At 39.8% G+C, this 16,077-nt stretch overlaps 4 protein-coding genes across 9 annotated transcripts in view; 2 read left to right on the top strand and 2 right to left on the bottom strand.

Annotated features, from left to right (window-relative positions):
- Window positions 1-2,444, top strand: part of gpm6bb (glycoprotein M6Bb) — a 30,828-nt gene extending 28,384 nt beyond the window's left edge. For both annotated transcript variants that reach the window (XM_061054601.1, XM_061054600.1), the window contains exon 7: window positions 310-2,444. In XM_061054601.1, coding sequence (XP_060910584.1) covers window positions 310-459 — 150 coding nt within the window. In that variant the 3' untranslated portion in view covers window positions 460-2,444. The remainder of the gene's footprint in view (window positions 1-309) is intronic.
- A 67-nt stretch (window positions 2,445-2,511) lies between these two features.
- Window positions 2,512-11,069, bottom strand: ofd1 (OFD1 centriole and centriolar satellite protein). The gene is made up of 23 exons (XM_061054599.1): window positions 10,964-11,069; window positions 10,690-10,808; window positions 10,345-10,548; window positions 10,180-10,248; window positions 10,049-10,076; window positions 9,856-9,963; window positions 9,635-9,771; window positions 9,312-9,485; window positions 9,094-9,200; window positions 8,885-9,004; window positions 7,999-8,072; window positions 7,828-7,919; window positions 7,525-7,714; window positions 6,718-6,848; window positions 6,393-6,504; window positions 5,234-5,950; window positions 4,821-4,977; window positions 4,626-4,717; window positions 3,810-3,938; window positions 3,468-3,634; window positions 3,183-3,362; window positions 3,032-3,102; window positions 2,512-2,714 (listed from the first exon to the last, which is right to left on the bottom strand). Exons 2-23 carry the CDS (start codon window positions 10,783-10,785, stop codon window positions 2,669-2,671), a joined length of 3,201 nt encoding a protein of 1,066 aa, XP_060910582.1. The 5' UTR covers window positions 10,786-10,808; window positions 10,964-11,069; the 3' UTR covers window positions 2,512-2,668.
- A 73-nt stretch (window positions 11,070-11,142) lies between these two features.
- Window positions 11,143-12,874, top strand: trappc2 (trafficking protein particle complex subunit 2). 3 transcript variants are annotated; one of them, XM_061054609.1, is made up of 5 exons: window positions 11,143-11,290; window positions 11,547-11,671; window positions 11,875-12,019; window positions 12,439-12,524; window positions 12,617-12,874. In XM_061054609.1, exons 2-5 carry the CDS (start codon window positions 11,579-11,581, stop codon window positions 12,713-12,715), a joined length of 423 nt encoding a protein of 140 aa, XP_060910592.1. In that variant the 5' UTR covers window positions 11,143-11,290; window positions 11,547-11,578; the 3' UTR covers window positions 12,716-12,874. The 3 variants fall into 3 exon arrangements, with proteins under 3 accessions (XP_060910592.1, XP_060910591.1, XP_060910589.1); XM_061054608.1 differs by having other exon boundaries at window positions 11,875-12,022; window positions 12,442-12,874; XM_061054606.1 differs by lacking the exons at window positions 12,439-12,524; window positions 12,617-12,874 and having other exon boundaries at window positions 11,875-12,435.
- Window positions 12,875-13,150: 276 nt separating this feature from the next.
- Window positions 13,151-15,757, bottom strand: rab9a (RAB9A, member RAS oncogene family). 3 transcript variants are annotated; one of them, XM_061054605.1, is made up of 3 exons: window positions 15,625-15,757; window positions 14,903-15,023; window positions 13,151-14,785 (listed from the first exon to the last, which is right to left on the bottom strand). In XM_061054605.1, exon 3 carries the CDS (start codon window positions 14,744-14,746, stop codon window positions 14,138-14,140), a length of 609 nt encoding a protein of 202 aa, XP_060910588.1. In that variant the 5' UTR covers window positions 14,747-14,785; window positions 14,903-15,023; window positions 15,625-15,757; the 3' UTR covers window positions 13,151-14,137. The 3 variants fall into 3 exon arrangements, with proteins under 3 accessions (XP_060910588.1, XP_060910586.1, XP_060910587.1); XM_061054603.1 differs by lacking the exon at window positions 15,625-15,757 and adding an exon at window positions 15,333-15,616; XM_061054604.1 differs by lacking the exon at window positions 15,625-15,757 and adding an exon at window positions 15,338-15,616.
- Window positions 15,758-16,077: the final 320 nt, after the last annotated feature.

Below are 16,077 nucleotides of genomic sequence, written 5' to 3'. Positions count from 1 at the left end.
CACTAACCACAAGCTTTTACTGCTGCATAAAACTTGCACGCATGACCTCTGGCTGTTCCTCTTTTCATTCTCACTCTCATTTCTGTAGTTTAATGCACCGAAAGAAATAGTAGTGTTAAAATCAAGAATTAGTTCTGATTGTAACAGAGATGTTACAATAATTGTAAGTCTTTTTCAGTGATGTCTTTTTGTGTGTTTTTTAAAAAAAGCTTAACTTTATGTTTACTACGTATTGTAGCTCTGACTCCTGTAGCTTGCTTTGCATCTCTGACATGCTCACCGGCCATCCACCTCACCCTTCTCTTCCAGATCCACTTCCTCATGATTCTCTCTGCAAACTGGGCCTACCTTAAGGATGCCAGTCACATGCATGCCTACCAAGACATCAAAATGAAGGAAGAGCGGGAGCTGCAGGACATCACATCACGCTCAAAGGAATGCCTCAATTCCTACACATAAGGATAAAACACACTTACACACACAGTCCACAGATAAACTTGTACACACTCATGTTAAAAAACAACACACACACACACACACACGCACATACACACTGTGGCCAAACACTGCCGGCCCATTTGGACCAAGACAACGCTCGGCTCAGCTAAAATGACCTGCCAACTGCCTTGATACTGTGCAGTACTAACCAGGCTCTAACAAACTAACGCATCAGTGTTGCTTTCTGCACTAACTCGCTTCTCAAAAGTTTAATTTTTGCTGTTTTCTTTTTTTATGAAGGGAAAAAAAGGAGTTTTGGAATGTGATATTCATGAAGTGTTTGGTTTTCTTCAGCCTCTTTTAACGCCAGTGAAGCTTAAGACATTGCACTATTGTTAAACAATGCATAACAATGAAACGTTGGTTTTCCATTCTTGCTCTGTCTTTCTTGAAGCTGTGTCCTCCAGTTTTCAACATCCTATGTGTTCCATTTATTTTCTCCAATTACAAATGCAGATGAAGATTACACTACATGAAAGGCCTTCTGTCCAGTCTGAGTCTGTCACCTTTAGATCCGCTGACAGTTTGTTTAACCTTACAGAAAGTGATGACTTTTAAGATGCAAACCCAGCTCATACATGTCATTTAAACTTGGTGAAAACTCACATTCTCAACATTCTAATTTCATTGTACTCCTCTCTTTTTAAAAATCACTCGGATCATTCATGGCCTACATCGACACTACCTCAGATATGCACTAGAGCCTACGGATCATTTTTAACAGAAACAAATCAAATGCTTCTCCCACACTTTCTCCCAAAGTGTGTTTTGAAATTTCTGTATTATTGTTGAAACATGGATTTATTAGTGTCACTGCCAAGCCCACAGGTAGCGACATCTTTTAAATCACAGAAAGACAGGGTTGAATTTGTACACATAATGCCATAAGATGAACTTGCTCGGTGAAAATGGACTGCTGCCAACAATAAGGACAAGAAGGTATTAAATACCTTCAACGTTTGGTCCTTTGATACTCATTCATGCCAATGAGAAAGTTCTCTGATCCAACAAAACTGCTTCTTCAGCCAATATCTAATGTAATATCTCATCTTATATTGTTGTTGATTTTTTAAATCGTCCCATAAAACAAGTGTAACTACATTCAATGTGGAATGGTACTGTGGAGAACCCGATGGCTCAAGAGCTACAAGTGTGAAAAATGTTCACTTGCAACAAGTCCAGATATTTTTAGTGTTTTGTTACTGAAACAACTTAAGTTCTTTTTCTTAATTTTCTATAATTGCACCTGTTTTTATGTGCAATTGTTATAATGCTGAAATAATTACTCATGTAATCTTTTTATGACTATTAGTTGAGTTACAGGGATAACTTGATGTTTCTTTGTTGCGTGAACTGTTTCAGTGCAGTGACACGTAATGTACAGAAGTGTATACTGACATCAGTAGTAGGCAGTGTTTGCCTGTTTCCTTTTTTTTTCTCTAACTGAATACAAATTAATCAAGCCTATGTAGCCCATTAGTTCTAGCCGTTTTTTTTTAGGTTCCTTAATTCAAGTCAGAACAAGAGTCTATGATTATTTTGTTGCCTGATAGTAAACCTGTCTTTTTTTCTATGAATGTCAAGGGCTTCCTCATTAGTTATTGAACTTGTAACAGATAATAACTAGCTGCAACACAAGTCATTAAAAAAAAAAAAAAAGTTTAAAAAAATAGTGCAGCAATCTAAATGGTCAATTTAGCCAAAGTATGAATGCCATTGTGAAGAAACTGCCAGGGTTTACAGATGTTAATAATAAGAGTGTCAACATCTGGTCTCTGTATGCTGTGGTTTCTTATTGATGCACCAAAAAGGAAGGAATAAAGGCTACCTAATAATCACCAGGAGGACAACAATCTAGCATCCTGTCTGACTGGAAACCCCCTTTATGACATTATTCAACTGGCCTGTTGACGGTTTTTATGAAAATAAAAAATGTAAACAAACTTCTCTCTCTTGTGGTGGAAGAGTTTTTTCTTATGCATGATATTGTTTGAAGATGTAAAGTCAATCCACTAGAAAAAAAAAATCGATTTATTCATACATATACAGTTGATGTAAAAAGAGTTCATAACACATTTACAATAAATGCTTCACACTTGTGATAAGAGTACAAAAACTACAGAGGCCTGAAATATTCATCGTTTTTTGAGAGCACTCCGGGACCGCCGGTTCACCAGAAATCATCTTCTTCATCTTTGTGGGAATAAGCTGCAATGCTGGGAAAACAAAATTAAGTTTGTTAGGTAAGGCCTCGAGGGACAGAAAAGAAGAAAAAAAACGGCACTAAAAATAGAAAAGTATGTCTCAATGATCTCCTCCTTAAGACAACATAATTCCAGAACACATAATGTAAAACAAAGGCCAGGGGATGAGATGGCAAAAAACAAATGAAATGTTATGGGAAGAAGATTATTAAGGCTTAAATGTTTATTAAACTTTCTGACGCTAATAGCAGAATTTGTATTAATAAGTGGAGCCATTCAACTATGCACCTATTTTGTAAGCGACCTAGTCAACTTTTCTTTTTAGTTACCTGTTGTCTTTCTCCTCCAACAAACTCTTGACCTCTGGGCTCGAATGTCCTGTTTCATCTCTTCCAGGGCTCTATAAAAATAAAAGCTGGATGAACCCACAGGGAAAGTTGATCTGACATGGATCTCAGACTTTATGTGGTATAATCTCACCGGTGCATGCTCCTTCTCTTTTGCTTCCAGGACCATCTTCATGTATTTCTCCAGCGGATTTTCACCTTTAGACTTCTCTTCCTCTTCATTATCTGCCTCTTGATTCTGCTCTCCATCTCCTATTTTCATCTCACTTTTGTCCTCTTTTTCCTCCCTTGTTGTCTCCACCTCCTGCAAAAGCTGGTCAGAAAAAAAGGTTAATATTCATTTGATCATAGACAGATAGGTGTAAAGATTATAAAGGGAAGCTAGAACTCCTCTTTCTGATTTTAGGTTCATCATTACCGTCTGTTCCTCGAGTCTTTTAAGCTCTTGTAACTCCCTCTCTCGTGCTTCTTCTTGCTCCCTTTGCCTTTGTTCTTGTCTGTCCTTTCGTTCTCTTTCCCACCTCTGCTCCTCTTCCTCATCCTCTTCCTCCTTTTCCTGTGCAGATTCCACTGAAGTTTCTGCGACTTTGATAAAACACACAGATTGACATGAGTCAAACTAGTTGTCTCTCATTTTTGTTCAGGAGTGAACCATGCCAGTAAATCAGAGATTCATACAGTCAGACTGTACAGTAGAAGTCGGGTCATTCTAGTCATTTGGGGTCAGAGATGATAAAAGTGGGGGGGACTAACAACTGACCCGCTAGGCCCTGCGAGTCTTTCGGGTCTTCTGGGAGGTCCTGTGGGTGGGAGACAGCGGGGCCATCAGGGGCCTCCTCAGAGAGAGGGACAGCAGTGTCCGGGAGAAGCTCTGGAATGTGGCTGGGCTCTGGAGGGAGACATGCACAAAGAGATCTTTTATTCCTCGCCATAATGCGAAAGGGCCAGAGGACCGGCACAGAATACATAATCAGCTACCCTTCATCTTCACCATTGTGCAGGGCCACTGAAAGGACACTTTGGAGGCCGGTCACACACTCATTAAAAAACAGCCATTCTCAAATCCAAAACCTCCAAACCGGATATACTCATTTTGTATTGTGCAGGGATCCCGATTAAAGAAATAGATTACGGAAAGTGGAAAAAAGCAATAAGTGAGCTGAACTCATTTTGTATTGATGGATAAATAAATTACATGTGAAAATGTATTTTATGAAACACTGACAAAATGCAGAGAAGTCATCAGAGCAGTATCAACAAAGTGCACCTATGTCTGAGGATACAGTGCTTCAGGCTTAACAGGAAAACCTTTAAATTGTCCTTTTGAAAAGGATGCTTAGAGGGCTTGTTGTGTATAATTCATGTCTTACTGACTGTAAAAACAACATGAAACAGAACTGTGAAGTGAACTTTATGTGCCCTAAAGTTCCTGTGCCCTAAAGAGGCCTTCATTACTTAGTATTCAAAGGACTGCAACGCTGAGCTAATAATGACTGAAATGAACAGAGGTGAGGTATTCTAGAGCATTTAAAATGTAAAAAAAAAAAACTATTGCTAACATATTTGCTAAGAGTACCTGATAGACTCTGTCCAAGATCGTCAAGGCTGATTTTCTCTGGCTGTGGGGAAGACTCCAAGCTGGAGATCACAGGCTGTAACTCAGGTGGACTACACAGAAACAGAATCCAATGTGCTGGGCATTAGTATCCACTACTTTGAAACGTGCATTTAAATGATGTCATGTCCTTGCCGAAGTGATGCCAGATGGTACCTGGTCTGGTCTCGTGCTGTGCTCTTGAGCTGTGGACTGCAGGGTGGACTGTGCTCGGAGAAAAAGTCACCTGAGGTGGCCACCTCATCTCGGGGGGCCTGAAGGGGCTGTCTTCCAGATGACAACTCAGGGAACGCCATCGGAGACATAACTGCTTCTATGAGGGTTAAAGACTTTACATTAGCCAAAACGCTCAGAGCAGGAAGATTACAAAACAAGAGACAGATGTGAAAAAGTGTTGGCTGAATGTTTCAAATGTTTCAACATTAATCAAATAAATACAGTCTTATGCAGTCATGTGCAGTTTGCATGTGAAGGCAAATTCATTATTTATTTCTCCACAGGTAAGAGGTTGTTGCATTAAACCCTTTTTTTGAAGTGCTTTCACAGGATGAATCATTTTTGAAAGGTACCTTGTATGATCTCTCTTTGAAGCGTTCTCCTGGAGGATGAGCGTGATGTGGAGGATAGATGTCTGGAAGGAGAGCTGCTTCCATTCTGAGGGGGTTCTTCTGTTAGAGGTTCAGTCAGTAAGTGGAGACTGTGGTCGGGGAGAATTGGGGATTGGGGTTGGTTTTGGTCCTCTGAGAAGGTCACTCGTAATTGTGCAGGAGGAACACTGTTTTTAGTGGTATAGGGTAGTGAGGAGGGGGTTCTGGTAGTTTGTGGTGACAGTGGTCTGTGTGCGACCTTTGACTTGTGTGGTGCGTGGGTGTGTGAGTGGTGAGAAAGTAGTTTCCTATGGAGACAGTCAGGGTGACGTGAAGGATGTGCTTGTTGTGGGGAAAGAGCTCTGGGGGGAAGCATGTGTGAGAGGGTGGAGCACACCGCCCTCTGCTGGTAGCTCCTGTAAGCCTCCTCCAAGATGTCCGCCTCCTTCTGCAGCTCCTGGATCCGAGCCTTGGCATCAGCCACCAGCTCCATGTCGGAGTCTGGAGAGTTGCTCCGAGGCCACTCGTGTCCTCTGGAGGGCCCGCCTGCTTCACAAACACCATCATAAGCCACCTTGGACCTCAGCAGAGCTCTGTCCACATAGACGTCAGGGGGGACCAGCTTGTCAGCACTGAGATCCAGTACTGAGCGATCAACGAGCGAGGGCTTTGGGTTGCGCAGCACTTCATTTTCAAGAGCTGCCATTGTTGATGGAAAGGAAAGGAAAGGCAAACAAGAGTAGAGCTGAACACTAATACTGAAGAACAGCCACCATTAAAGAGTGGAGAGCAGGAAAATAAAGTTTGCTACCACTAATCTTCATAGAACTCATGCATGTACACTCCTACTTGTTACCACTGTAAATACTTTCTTTCTTGTTTCTGCAAATAAATAATCAAATAAATATACAAAAAAGGTTTAGTAATTGAATTTATGCCAGAATTTTAAGTTAATATTTTCCCTTTTACCACATGTAATGGTAGGTAGAATAGCATGGTACAGGAAAGAAAGCCAGTGAATTGAAAGTGGACTTCAAGCTTACTCCACAAGTTGTTTATAGCTTGTATACATAACTGCATACAGAAGCTTACATGATGCTAAAGTGACTAATCCAGACATGCATGCTCAGTCATGGGATACCTCTTTGAGTTTGACGAAGCTGCATCTTAATATCCTCGATGTGGCTACTCATCCACTGTGACTTCTCCTCACACTGTATCAACTGAGCCTTGAGCTGAGCGCTGCGCTCCACCTGCAGAAACAGGACAACCCATAATAACATATTGTGTGTTTACAGAAAAGTTGGATTTTTTTGCAACATAAATGAAAAGTATAGGTCACCCAGAAACTTGGATCTAAGAAAAAAAAGCCAAAGAAATTCCCTTAGGTGAGACAAAAAAACTGTGAGAAAGAAGCATCACCACTTAGTTTCCCACACTCTGTGGGAGGCGAAGAGATGACTGACCTCACTCTGGAGCTGTGCCTGCAGCACCTGTTTCTGGTTGTCAAACTCTTCCTCATCCAGCCTGCGAGCGCTCTGCAGCCTCCGTAGCTCCATCTGCAGGGACATCTGCTCTTTGGATGGCTTGCCCAAATCTAAGACACAGGTTATCAGAGTCAAAGCAGAAAGTAATTGTGCACGGTTTTGCCAGCCTATTGTTCCATCTTTGGGTTTGATCATCACAGTTCCAGCTCATGATTCTTGGCTGTATGGATCTGACCAGTGTTAAGTGTAAAGTGCTTGGGGCTTAACACCATGTCTCTGCCTTTTGATTTCATTGAGGAGAGAGAGGCCCACTGCTCCCCTCCTCATCCTCAAACAAGAAGAATCCTGTATCCCTGAGGGAGAGGTTAACCTTTGGTTCTGTGCCATGGGTAAAGGGCGCCCTCTGTGTCTGCTGCTCTCCTTCACTATCAACCTATTTTCTTCCACTGGTTCTTTTAAAGGAAAGTTGTCTGCAGGGCTACAGACACAGCACAGAGGCCCCACATTGGCAGGCAAGACACATTCAAAAAGACTGCATGGAGCCAGCAGCAGTGGGACTGATGAGCATGAATGCTTCACAGTAGACTGAATCTCCCACAGCTCACAATGAGCCCAGACTCTGAATGCCACAGAGCAACTGAATTTATGTCACTTATATAAAATATTCTTAGGGACACTGACTTCCTAGGTTAACATGTATAAGCAGAAACTCTCAAGACATTAAACCACACAGAAATCAGTTGTACATAAGGAAGTGGCACCATGCTTAAACTCCTGGGAGATTACCTGCATGGAGAAGTCTGTTCTCCTCTTGTGCATCCTCCAGCTGTTTCTTTAGCAGCCGCAGCTGCCCCTGCAGCTCCGCCTTCTCTCTTTTTAAGCTGGGATAGTCACTCGTGTTCTCAAGTCTCTCCCTCAACAACTCCGTCTGTCGAGTCAGGAGGGTAATTTGCTGCTGTGCTGTGTCTAGCTTGGCCTGAAGATTCACATGAGGCTACATTGTTAAAAGTTCTGCCTGAAATAATAAGCCTATCTCCCACTGAAGAGGGAGCAGTGTGTATTGCTAGAAGATGGGGGGCATTTGTTTACCTGCAGCCGTCTCAGCTCTGAACATGCTCTGCTGTGCTCCTCTAGTTTGGAATTAATGACAGCGGACTCCTTTTGGATACGAGCAGTTTCAGCTAAGATACAAAAAAAGTAGAAACAATCAAAACACAGGCCACGGTAAACCAGTCAGTGACTTTGCATTGAAACACTCACCTTTGTTTCTGTTCTCATTCTCAGATAGTTTTTCTGTTCTTTTGGTAAAGTCCTCCTTCAGCTCCAGCTGGTATCTAAATAATAAAACAAGGAATAACAATAAAAAACACACTGAAACAAAATCACAGCAAAATGTTTTTAAAATCAGTCTGCCCCTTAAATAAACCAAGTGATCTAAAAACGTGTTTTAAAGCTTATAGTTGCATTAGACAAAGTTTTCATGTAATAATCAATTATAAGAATATTAACAGGGAGCGTCTCTTTCCTGGACTTTGGGGTTTCTTTTCATTTTCAAATTGACTGAGAGAATAACTCACTCTTAGACCATCTGATAACTTTCAAACACATGGAGGCAAAATATTCAGCAGAATAACAGCATTCAATGATGACAATACATTTAGACTTTCCATTTTTACACTATTTCTACTTTGCACATTCTACAAATCCACAATTCATTTAGCAGATGCTTTTATCCAAAGCGACGAACATCAGAGTAAGTACAACACAAGCAAGGATCTAGAGAGGAGGAGACGTCAGTAAGTGCAAACGGACAGCTTTAAGTCTGATCAGACACACAGGTACTGACAGGAAGTGCATTTCATTTAATCATTTAGGTTAATATATCGTCATCAACAACAACATGGACAGCTGTTCATTAGAGTTCTAATCAGCATCAAAACCATCCTAAATATCATCCTAATCATCATCATCATCAATATTGTTAAGTGTTCATAAAAGAGCTGGGTCTTTCTTTACATACTAAACAGTGACATTCTCAGGTCAATCAATGACAACATCCTTAAATATTATGTCTTTAACTTGAGAGGTAAAGTGAACTTTTATTAAATAAGACTGCACATGTGAACAAATGAGATCTATGAAGTACCTGCAAAGGTCATTTTTCAGCCTCTGGTCGTACGTGTCCTCCATACTCTTCACTGCCAATTCTCTCCTCTTCAGCAGCTCCTCAGTGGTCTTGATCTTGTCCTCTTGAATTTGACAAGTCCTACCATCAAACAAACAGTAAAATTTCCAGATTCAAGTGGTCACAAATAAGAGAGCACATCAGATTTCTGCTAGCATCAATGTTCTTACTTTTCAAAAGCCTCCGTTCTCATCCTCAGCTCATTCTCTCTGTTCCGCTGTGTTTCAATTTCTTTCAGGACCGATTGTCTCTGTATATAAACATTTTTCTCTTCAATCTAAACAAAAGAGAAATTGAAAAAGACAACACTGATTCAAGTCTCTTTACATTAGACAACCGGAGATGATGAGAGAACCAAACAAAGCAAAACATCAAAGCACTTCTCTACCTCTTGTTGTTTTTGTAACCGATCAATTGCGTTTTTCTCCCGCTCCATCAATGCTTTTGCCTTCATTTCATACATCCTCTCCAGGTCTTGCTTCAGTTTATCAAATTCTTTATGAAATGTGGCTTTTTCTTCCATCCTCACCGTGGCGATTTCAACATCTTTAAAATGTTGCATCTTTGATAAAACAAAAGAGACATTGTGAAGCAGCAGGAAAACTCATGCATCATAACATGAAAACCACAGATATGAGTATGCGGCTAAGCTTCACACCTTCCCAGACATTTCTTTAAATTCATTAGGTGTGTAGAAATAAAAATATGCACCTTCATGTTCATTTCTGCTTGCATCTGGGCGTCAGTTTCTTTCCTATATGCAGCCAGTTTTGATTCGATAGAAAACCATTTCTCCCCGCTGTAACTGATGCTTTCATACTCCTTATCAATCATTTTCATCTTGTCAACTGTAGTGTGGAAGAAAGAACATATTACAACTTTTGTCTTTAAAGGACTGTGCAGGGAAAACAATTTAAGACATGTCATTATACCGAGAGACTCTCCGTAAGTTCCTACGCTGGTTGTCTGAGTGTCAGCGTCATGGCAAAGGCCGTGAGTATAAGGCGGAGTAAGCTGTGTGAGAAGGCTGATCAAGAACCCTGCAAGAAAAGAGAAAGGTATGTAAAGAACAGGCATAAAAGGCAAAGGCATTTTAAATCAAAGAACCACCCTGTTTTCACATACCTTTTTCATTGTCATCTTTATTTAAAGACTGTAAAATATTAAAAACAATTACATTATTAATATTATTATTATAGTTATTATATGTATATATTTCAAAAACTTTGTTCAAACTAAAATATATCATTACTTACCAGGGACCTGTAAAGGGCAGATTCAGGACTTATTCTCAGAAGCTGAAGAAGTTCCCCTTTTGTGGAAACCTGTCAAAACAGATAACATACAAACATTTTTGCAATGATGTTCTTTACATTTTAAACTTCAATGTATTAAAGAAAAACTCATGTTGCCATACTCACCTTTTCTTTGCTTAAGCCACTTTCAGGGTAGAATACAGAAAGCGTGTACTCATATCCAGAGGTGCGTAGATGATCTGCCACTATGTTGTTACAGGCTGAAACCAAAAGGGGTTCAGATTTAACAGGTACTGGTCTCGGAACTGGTTCAGCTCCAGTCAAAGATGGGTGTTTTAACTCCCGGATGAGCTGATTCCGTAGCTGTGTCTGAATCAGACCCGAAGAGTGAAAGAGAACAGAAAGGATGAAGATCAAACTGTTTCTAACTCGCAGGGTAGTGTGGTAAAGTCTACAAGAATAGCAACAATAGAATAACAATAGAACTAATCGTATAAAAGTGTGTCTTACTTTGAGGGAATCCAGCACTCCCTTATTTCTAAAAGTTTGATAAAGTCTTCTTCTCAGCTCGTCTGGAGATAACGCATCTTCCTTCGTCGAGGACATGTTTAGTGAGTATTTTGTTGAAACTGACAGAAGAGAAACAAAAGCAGCTAGACAACAGAACGAGCTAGATATGAAAAACTTTGTCTTTCACTGGATTTCAAAGTATTCCTACTTGGTATAAAACGGTTCGTCTTGATACCTGATATCTTAAAAATTAGTAAAATAATTATCTAGTTACCAGCCTAACGACCAGAGAGCATCTCGGCGTCCCTTTCGAGGAGGTGTGCCTGTAACATTGAAATCCGTCAACGGAAATGTTGATTGCGGAGAGGCCCACAGTGATGACGTATACAAAAAATAAGTAAATTGTTTATTTTTATTACATAAACGTCCACATGCGTAATGTATGAAATGAGTGAAGTTAAGTCTATGTAACAATTTTACGTTGAATTATCTGTAGAAGAAAGTTGTATGGAATTTTTGTTTTTTGTATTGTTTTTCACTTGACCATGTCGTCATCTTTTTGCGACCGCTCTTGTTCCTTTCCAGGAAGTTAAATTGAAAGGTAAGAGAAGTCTGTTGTATCAAATCATTAAGCCTGCCTTCTCATCCTTATAGTGTTTTCATGTAAACCTTGTAGCTGCATTATGTTTTCTTTTGTGTCACATGAATCACTCAGAGACTCAAACGGTACTCTGAGCATCCCTACGGCTAACGTTAGCCTGCTAGCTTAAAGTCTCACAATCATTTGGTGAAAAAATCACTGTTACTTGGGGAAGTCTGATTTTGCTATGGTTTTCCTTGGTATTGATTATTTTCAGGAGAGTGTTACTGCTAAGAAGAACGGGACACGATGTCGGGAAGTTTTTATTTCGTCATGGTTGGTCATCATGACAATCCTGTGTTTGAGATGGAGTTTCTGCCAGCTGGGAAGCCTGAATCAAAGGTAACATGGCTTAAGTATATTTTTCAATCCTTATTTTCCTGCCAAATACCAGAGGCAAATAAATACATAATAGTAATAATCATAGACTAATATATACTGCCAGGGTATCGCTGAGTGAAGCAAATGAACATGACATTTACAGTGTTTTATAGGAAATATGCCCCCTCCTCCCCCCTCCCTAACATTTGCTTCCTTTACCACAGGATGACCACCGCCACCTGAACCAGTTTATTGCACATGCAGCACTGGATTTGGTGGATGAAAACATGTGGCTGTCCAACAATATGTATCTGAAGACTGTGGACAAGTTCAACGAGTGGTTTGTGTCTGCCTTTGTCACTGCAGGTCATATCCTTTTCCTACTCCATGTCATCATTCCCTTTTCAGCTACTCAGATAATGCATGTCTGCCTAACTGCTGACTACTTTTACTTACATCATTGTGGTAATTGCAAAAAAATCTCTCAACCAGAAGGTCGGGGGTTTGATCCCCAGCTCCTGCAGCCACATGTCCAATCTGTCCTTGGGCAAGACACTTAACCCCAAGTTGTTCCCGCTGCTTCATTAGCTGAGTGTGAATTTTTCTGCTTTTCCATTCTTCCAAAATGATTTTAAAAGAGAAACCACTGATTAATTGATAGTAAAAATCTATATTTTGGTCTGTGGCGCTTCTTCCATTTTAAATGTGATAATTCTTTGAGCAGGTCGCATTGTGTCCAATAATTTTTCTGGTTTGACGTGACTATTTTCTTTAATTATTTGCTATACATACAAGATTCCTCATGCTGCATGATGTGCGACAAGAAGATGGCATCAAAAACTTCTTCAATGATGTTTATGATTTATACATAAAGGCAAGTTTTCTTCCAAGATTTGATAACTTTGTATGTGGTAACATACGGAGTAATTTTTTTAGTCATTGATTGAATCATGTATTCTCTTTCAGTTTGCAATGAATCCATTCTATGAAATCAACGCACCAATCCGCTCAACAGCTTTTGAGAGGAAAGTACAGTTTCTTGGAAAGAAACATCTCCTGAATTAATCACTCAACATGCACAAAAATGTTGATGCATCGTGTCTGTCTGCTGAGTATATCATTTTATACTTGCTTGTTATGTCTGTCTTTACTGTTTGACAAATGTTGTAAATATTTACCACATGTGAATTTAATATTAAAATTAATCTTTCCTTTAGATCTTAAGTAATATTTGTTTTCTGATTTATTGCATGAAGTTCCTACAGGTTGATTTGAACATTAGACTTTAAGGCTTAAGTTAAGACATAAATACTTGATAAGAAAAACTATTTAAAAGAAATAACCTTTTCCTCAACTAAGTTAGGTGAATTGTTTTATCTACGTTCTTATGGATTCTATTACTGCAGTGCACAGAAAGCAACGCAGAAAGGTAACACTAAGTTCAGTTCAAACTGTGGGTTAATAAAACATACTCACTGGAGTTCTCATGCTACAACAGGCTTAAGGAGACAATTCTCAGGGTTTATTCATCATTTGGCATACCAGTCGTACAGTTTTGAATAGATATGAAATCAAAACAAGAGGCAGTCAAGGTAAATAAATGGTTCACCATGTTAAATATTAAACCATGGGTAGAAACTTCAAACATTTAAAAAAAAAAGTTAATATAGTGCTGTAAAGATCAAAATCATCAATCTAGAAACCAACCCAACAATTAGGACCGCATTTTTCCAATAATGACTTCTATTTGTTGATCGTGTGAACATTGAGTTAAAAATATTTACAAAATAAAAAAGTTTCCAGAAATGTAAGCACTCTGTATGCCATGCATGTTAGCTATGCCCTACTATTTATCTTCTCTTAGGGATCATGTCCTTCAGTGCTTCCAGCATAAAGCCATAAACTATTCACTATGAAGAATGTGCACAAACAAGATCCAAAGGTGCAAAAATCACAACAAGCCTCAATTTGTAAGTTACACAAAGTTGGTCTTAGCTACTTCATTATTTTCAGAAATTATGTTAATGGTGTGTATAAATATTAAATGATGCACTTTCTGAATACAAATAATCACTCTTATCTGCATTATTATAATTGGGAGTTAAGTTCAGAAGCCCTATGAAAATTGCAATACAAAGGTAGTATACATTGAGAAAAAGGAAGGTTTTCAAAAAGATTTTTTTCCCTCATGATTTATTTTTTGTTTTCAAAAGAAGATAACTATGGGGAACTAAATGCTTCTCATGAGTTCCCCTAAAGCTGGACATTAAGTGTGGCAGAACTCAGCCATACTTTTTGGCTGAACTAAATTTAGTGTTTCCCACCCCTTCAAAAGGAACTCCAACTGTTAGCCTTAACAGTACAATAACCCATAAAGCCAGTAGCATTGTTTGTTTAACTAAGATGTTACAATAGCATTGTACACCTACAGCCTCATTACATATCAGGCAGAGACAGCAAAATAATATTAGTGATAACTTCTGAATGTTATGAGCAGCAAGCACCAGCAGAGCGAGGCTTTCTGTGAAGCTTGACAGTGTCTGTGGGGATGAGGTGGTCCGTTCTTTCATCCAATGCCAACACTCGACGCACTGCCTCCTGAAAGGCCACCGCTACATTGGTGGCATCCTTTGCACTGGTCTCATAATAGGGGAAGTCACCATTCTCCTGGCACCATTGCTGAGCCTCCTCAGCAGACACCTGCCTCTCTGTCACATCCAGTTTGTTGCCCAAGACTACAAACGGGAACTTCTCTGGCTCCTTGACATCTGCGTAGTAGATGAACTCCTTCTTCCAGTTGCCTAGGTTGAGGAAACTCTGGTTGTCGTCGACACTGAAGGTGAGCAAGCAGCAGTCGGAGCCACGATAGAAAGGAGTCCTCAGGCTGCGGAAACGCTCCTGACCAGCAGTATCCCAGATCTGTAGGGTAACCTGGTGGCCATCTACCTCCAGTTCCTTGTTGAGGAACTCCACCCCAATAGTATGGAAAAGGTGTGCATCAAACTTGTTAGTAACATAGCGATTCATGATGGAGCTTTTTCCTACGCCACCGTCACCCAGCAGGATGACTTTCAGCAGAGATGTCTTTGTTGTCATGGCTATTCACTCCCAATGGACCCCGTTGAAATAATTTGCCTAATGGAGAGATTTCATGTGCAACAGATATTTTATTAGTTAGTACAAAGTCACAAAAGCAATTTCTGTTTAACTTAAGATTTTTTTCATCGGATGTTTTGTGCCCGTTTGTCTCACCCCTGATTGATGATTTGCCTCATCCACTTGTAAAGATCATGTGCTTTTGTCTCTGGTCCTAGGTCACATGCTCGTTTACTTTTTGTTGACGTGAGCTGCCATGTAGGTAACGTTTAACCAGCTGTGAGACAGAGACAAGCAGTTTCCTTATTAATAAATGACCCGTGAAGGCAGTTACAGTAATGAAACACAAACGACGTTCAATGCACTGAGCACTATGACAGAAAGACTTATCTTCAACATAAACATTACAAAGCAAATGGCTATTACATGCTAGCTCGGTAGTCGTTAATTGCGGTTCCATCAGCTAGCTGTTAGCTAAGCTAGGCTGGCATGAGAAAGAAAACAAGGGAACATAGCTTGAGGTTAATATAAAATGCTAAAATCGCTAGCACGTGTTTATTTGCAAGCAATATTACTAGCAACGTACCTTACATTTAGCCGGACCGTTACAGGATATACGAGGAATGAATCATAAAGTGACTTAAATTATATTTATGTTTGACAGCTGTTCGCCTCTGTGTGGCTCAACACGTCAGGTTGCTTCCTGGTGAGCCCCGAAGGCTAGCTAACACTGCTAGCTGCTAACAAGCTAGCTAATGGTAGCTTACAGCCTCAGATCATGTGACAACAAACGAGCGTGGAGGTAACCTGTCAGATCCTTTAACTTTTTTCAAACAATTATAATAGACAAAACGATTGAAATGTCATACAACTTTTACATTAAAACGAGGTCGACCCTTTCCTGGTGATAATTTATCACAAGTTGTTTGCTGAATAGCTGTCTCCTCTGTTAGCTAAAACACCAGCGTCTTCTACCATCCATGTCTAGCCACCAGATAGCGATATTTAGCTGGGAAATGATATTCACCGCGTGTCGCTGTTGCTTAACAACCTGCAATGTGGACTTATTCATTGAAAGACAAAAAGTAAAAAGAAACCACAAGGTAAAAAAACCCACTTGTTTCTCCTTTAATTTACTTTTCTCAAACAGCATGAACGCATTAAGTACAACGTTCACGAATTTCCTTTTCAATGTTTTCAATTGTGTAGGAGCAAGCACAAGTAAATTAGTTTAAAGCATATAAGCAATGGTACCTTACTGTGAATTATCAGGTAGCCTATCCACTAGTTAACAGCATCTGCAAGCCAAACCTGCACAGTCATTCTTCTGT

The sequence above is a fragment of the Labrus mixtus genome, chromosome 13 (assembly GCF_963584025.1).
Source record: "Labrus mixtus chromosome 13, fLabMix1.1, whole genome shotgun sequence".
Taxonomy (NCBI): domain Eukaryota; kingdom Metazoa; phylum Chordata; class Actinopteri; order Labriformes; family Labridae; genus Labrus; species Labrus mixtus.
This window is presented reverse-complemented; position numbering and strand designations above follow the sequence as displayed.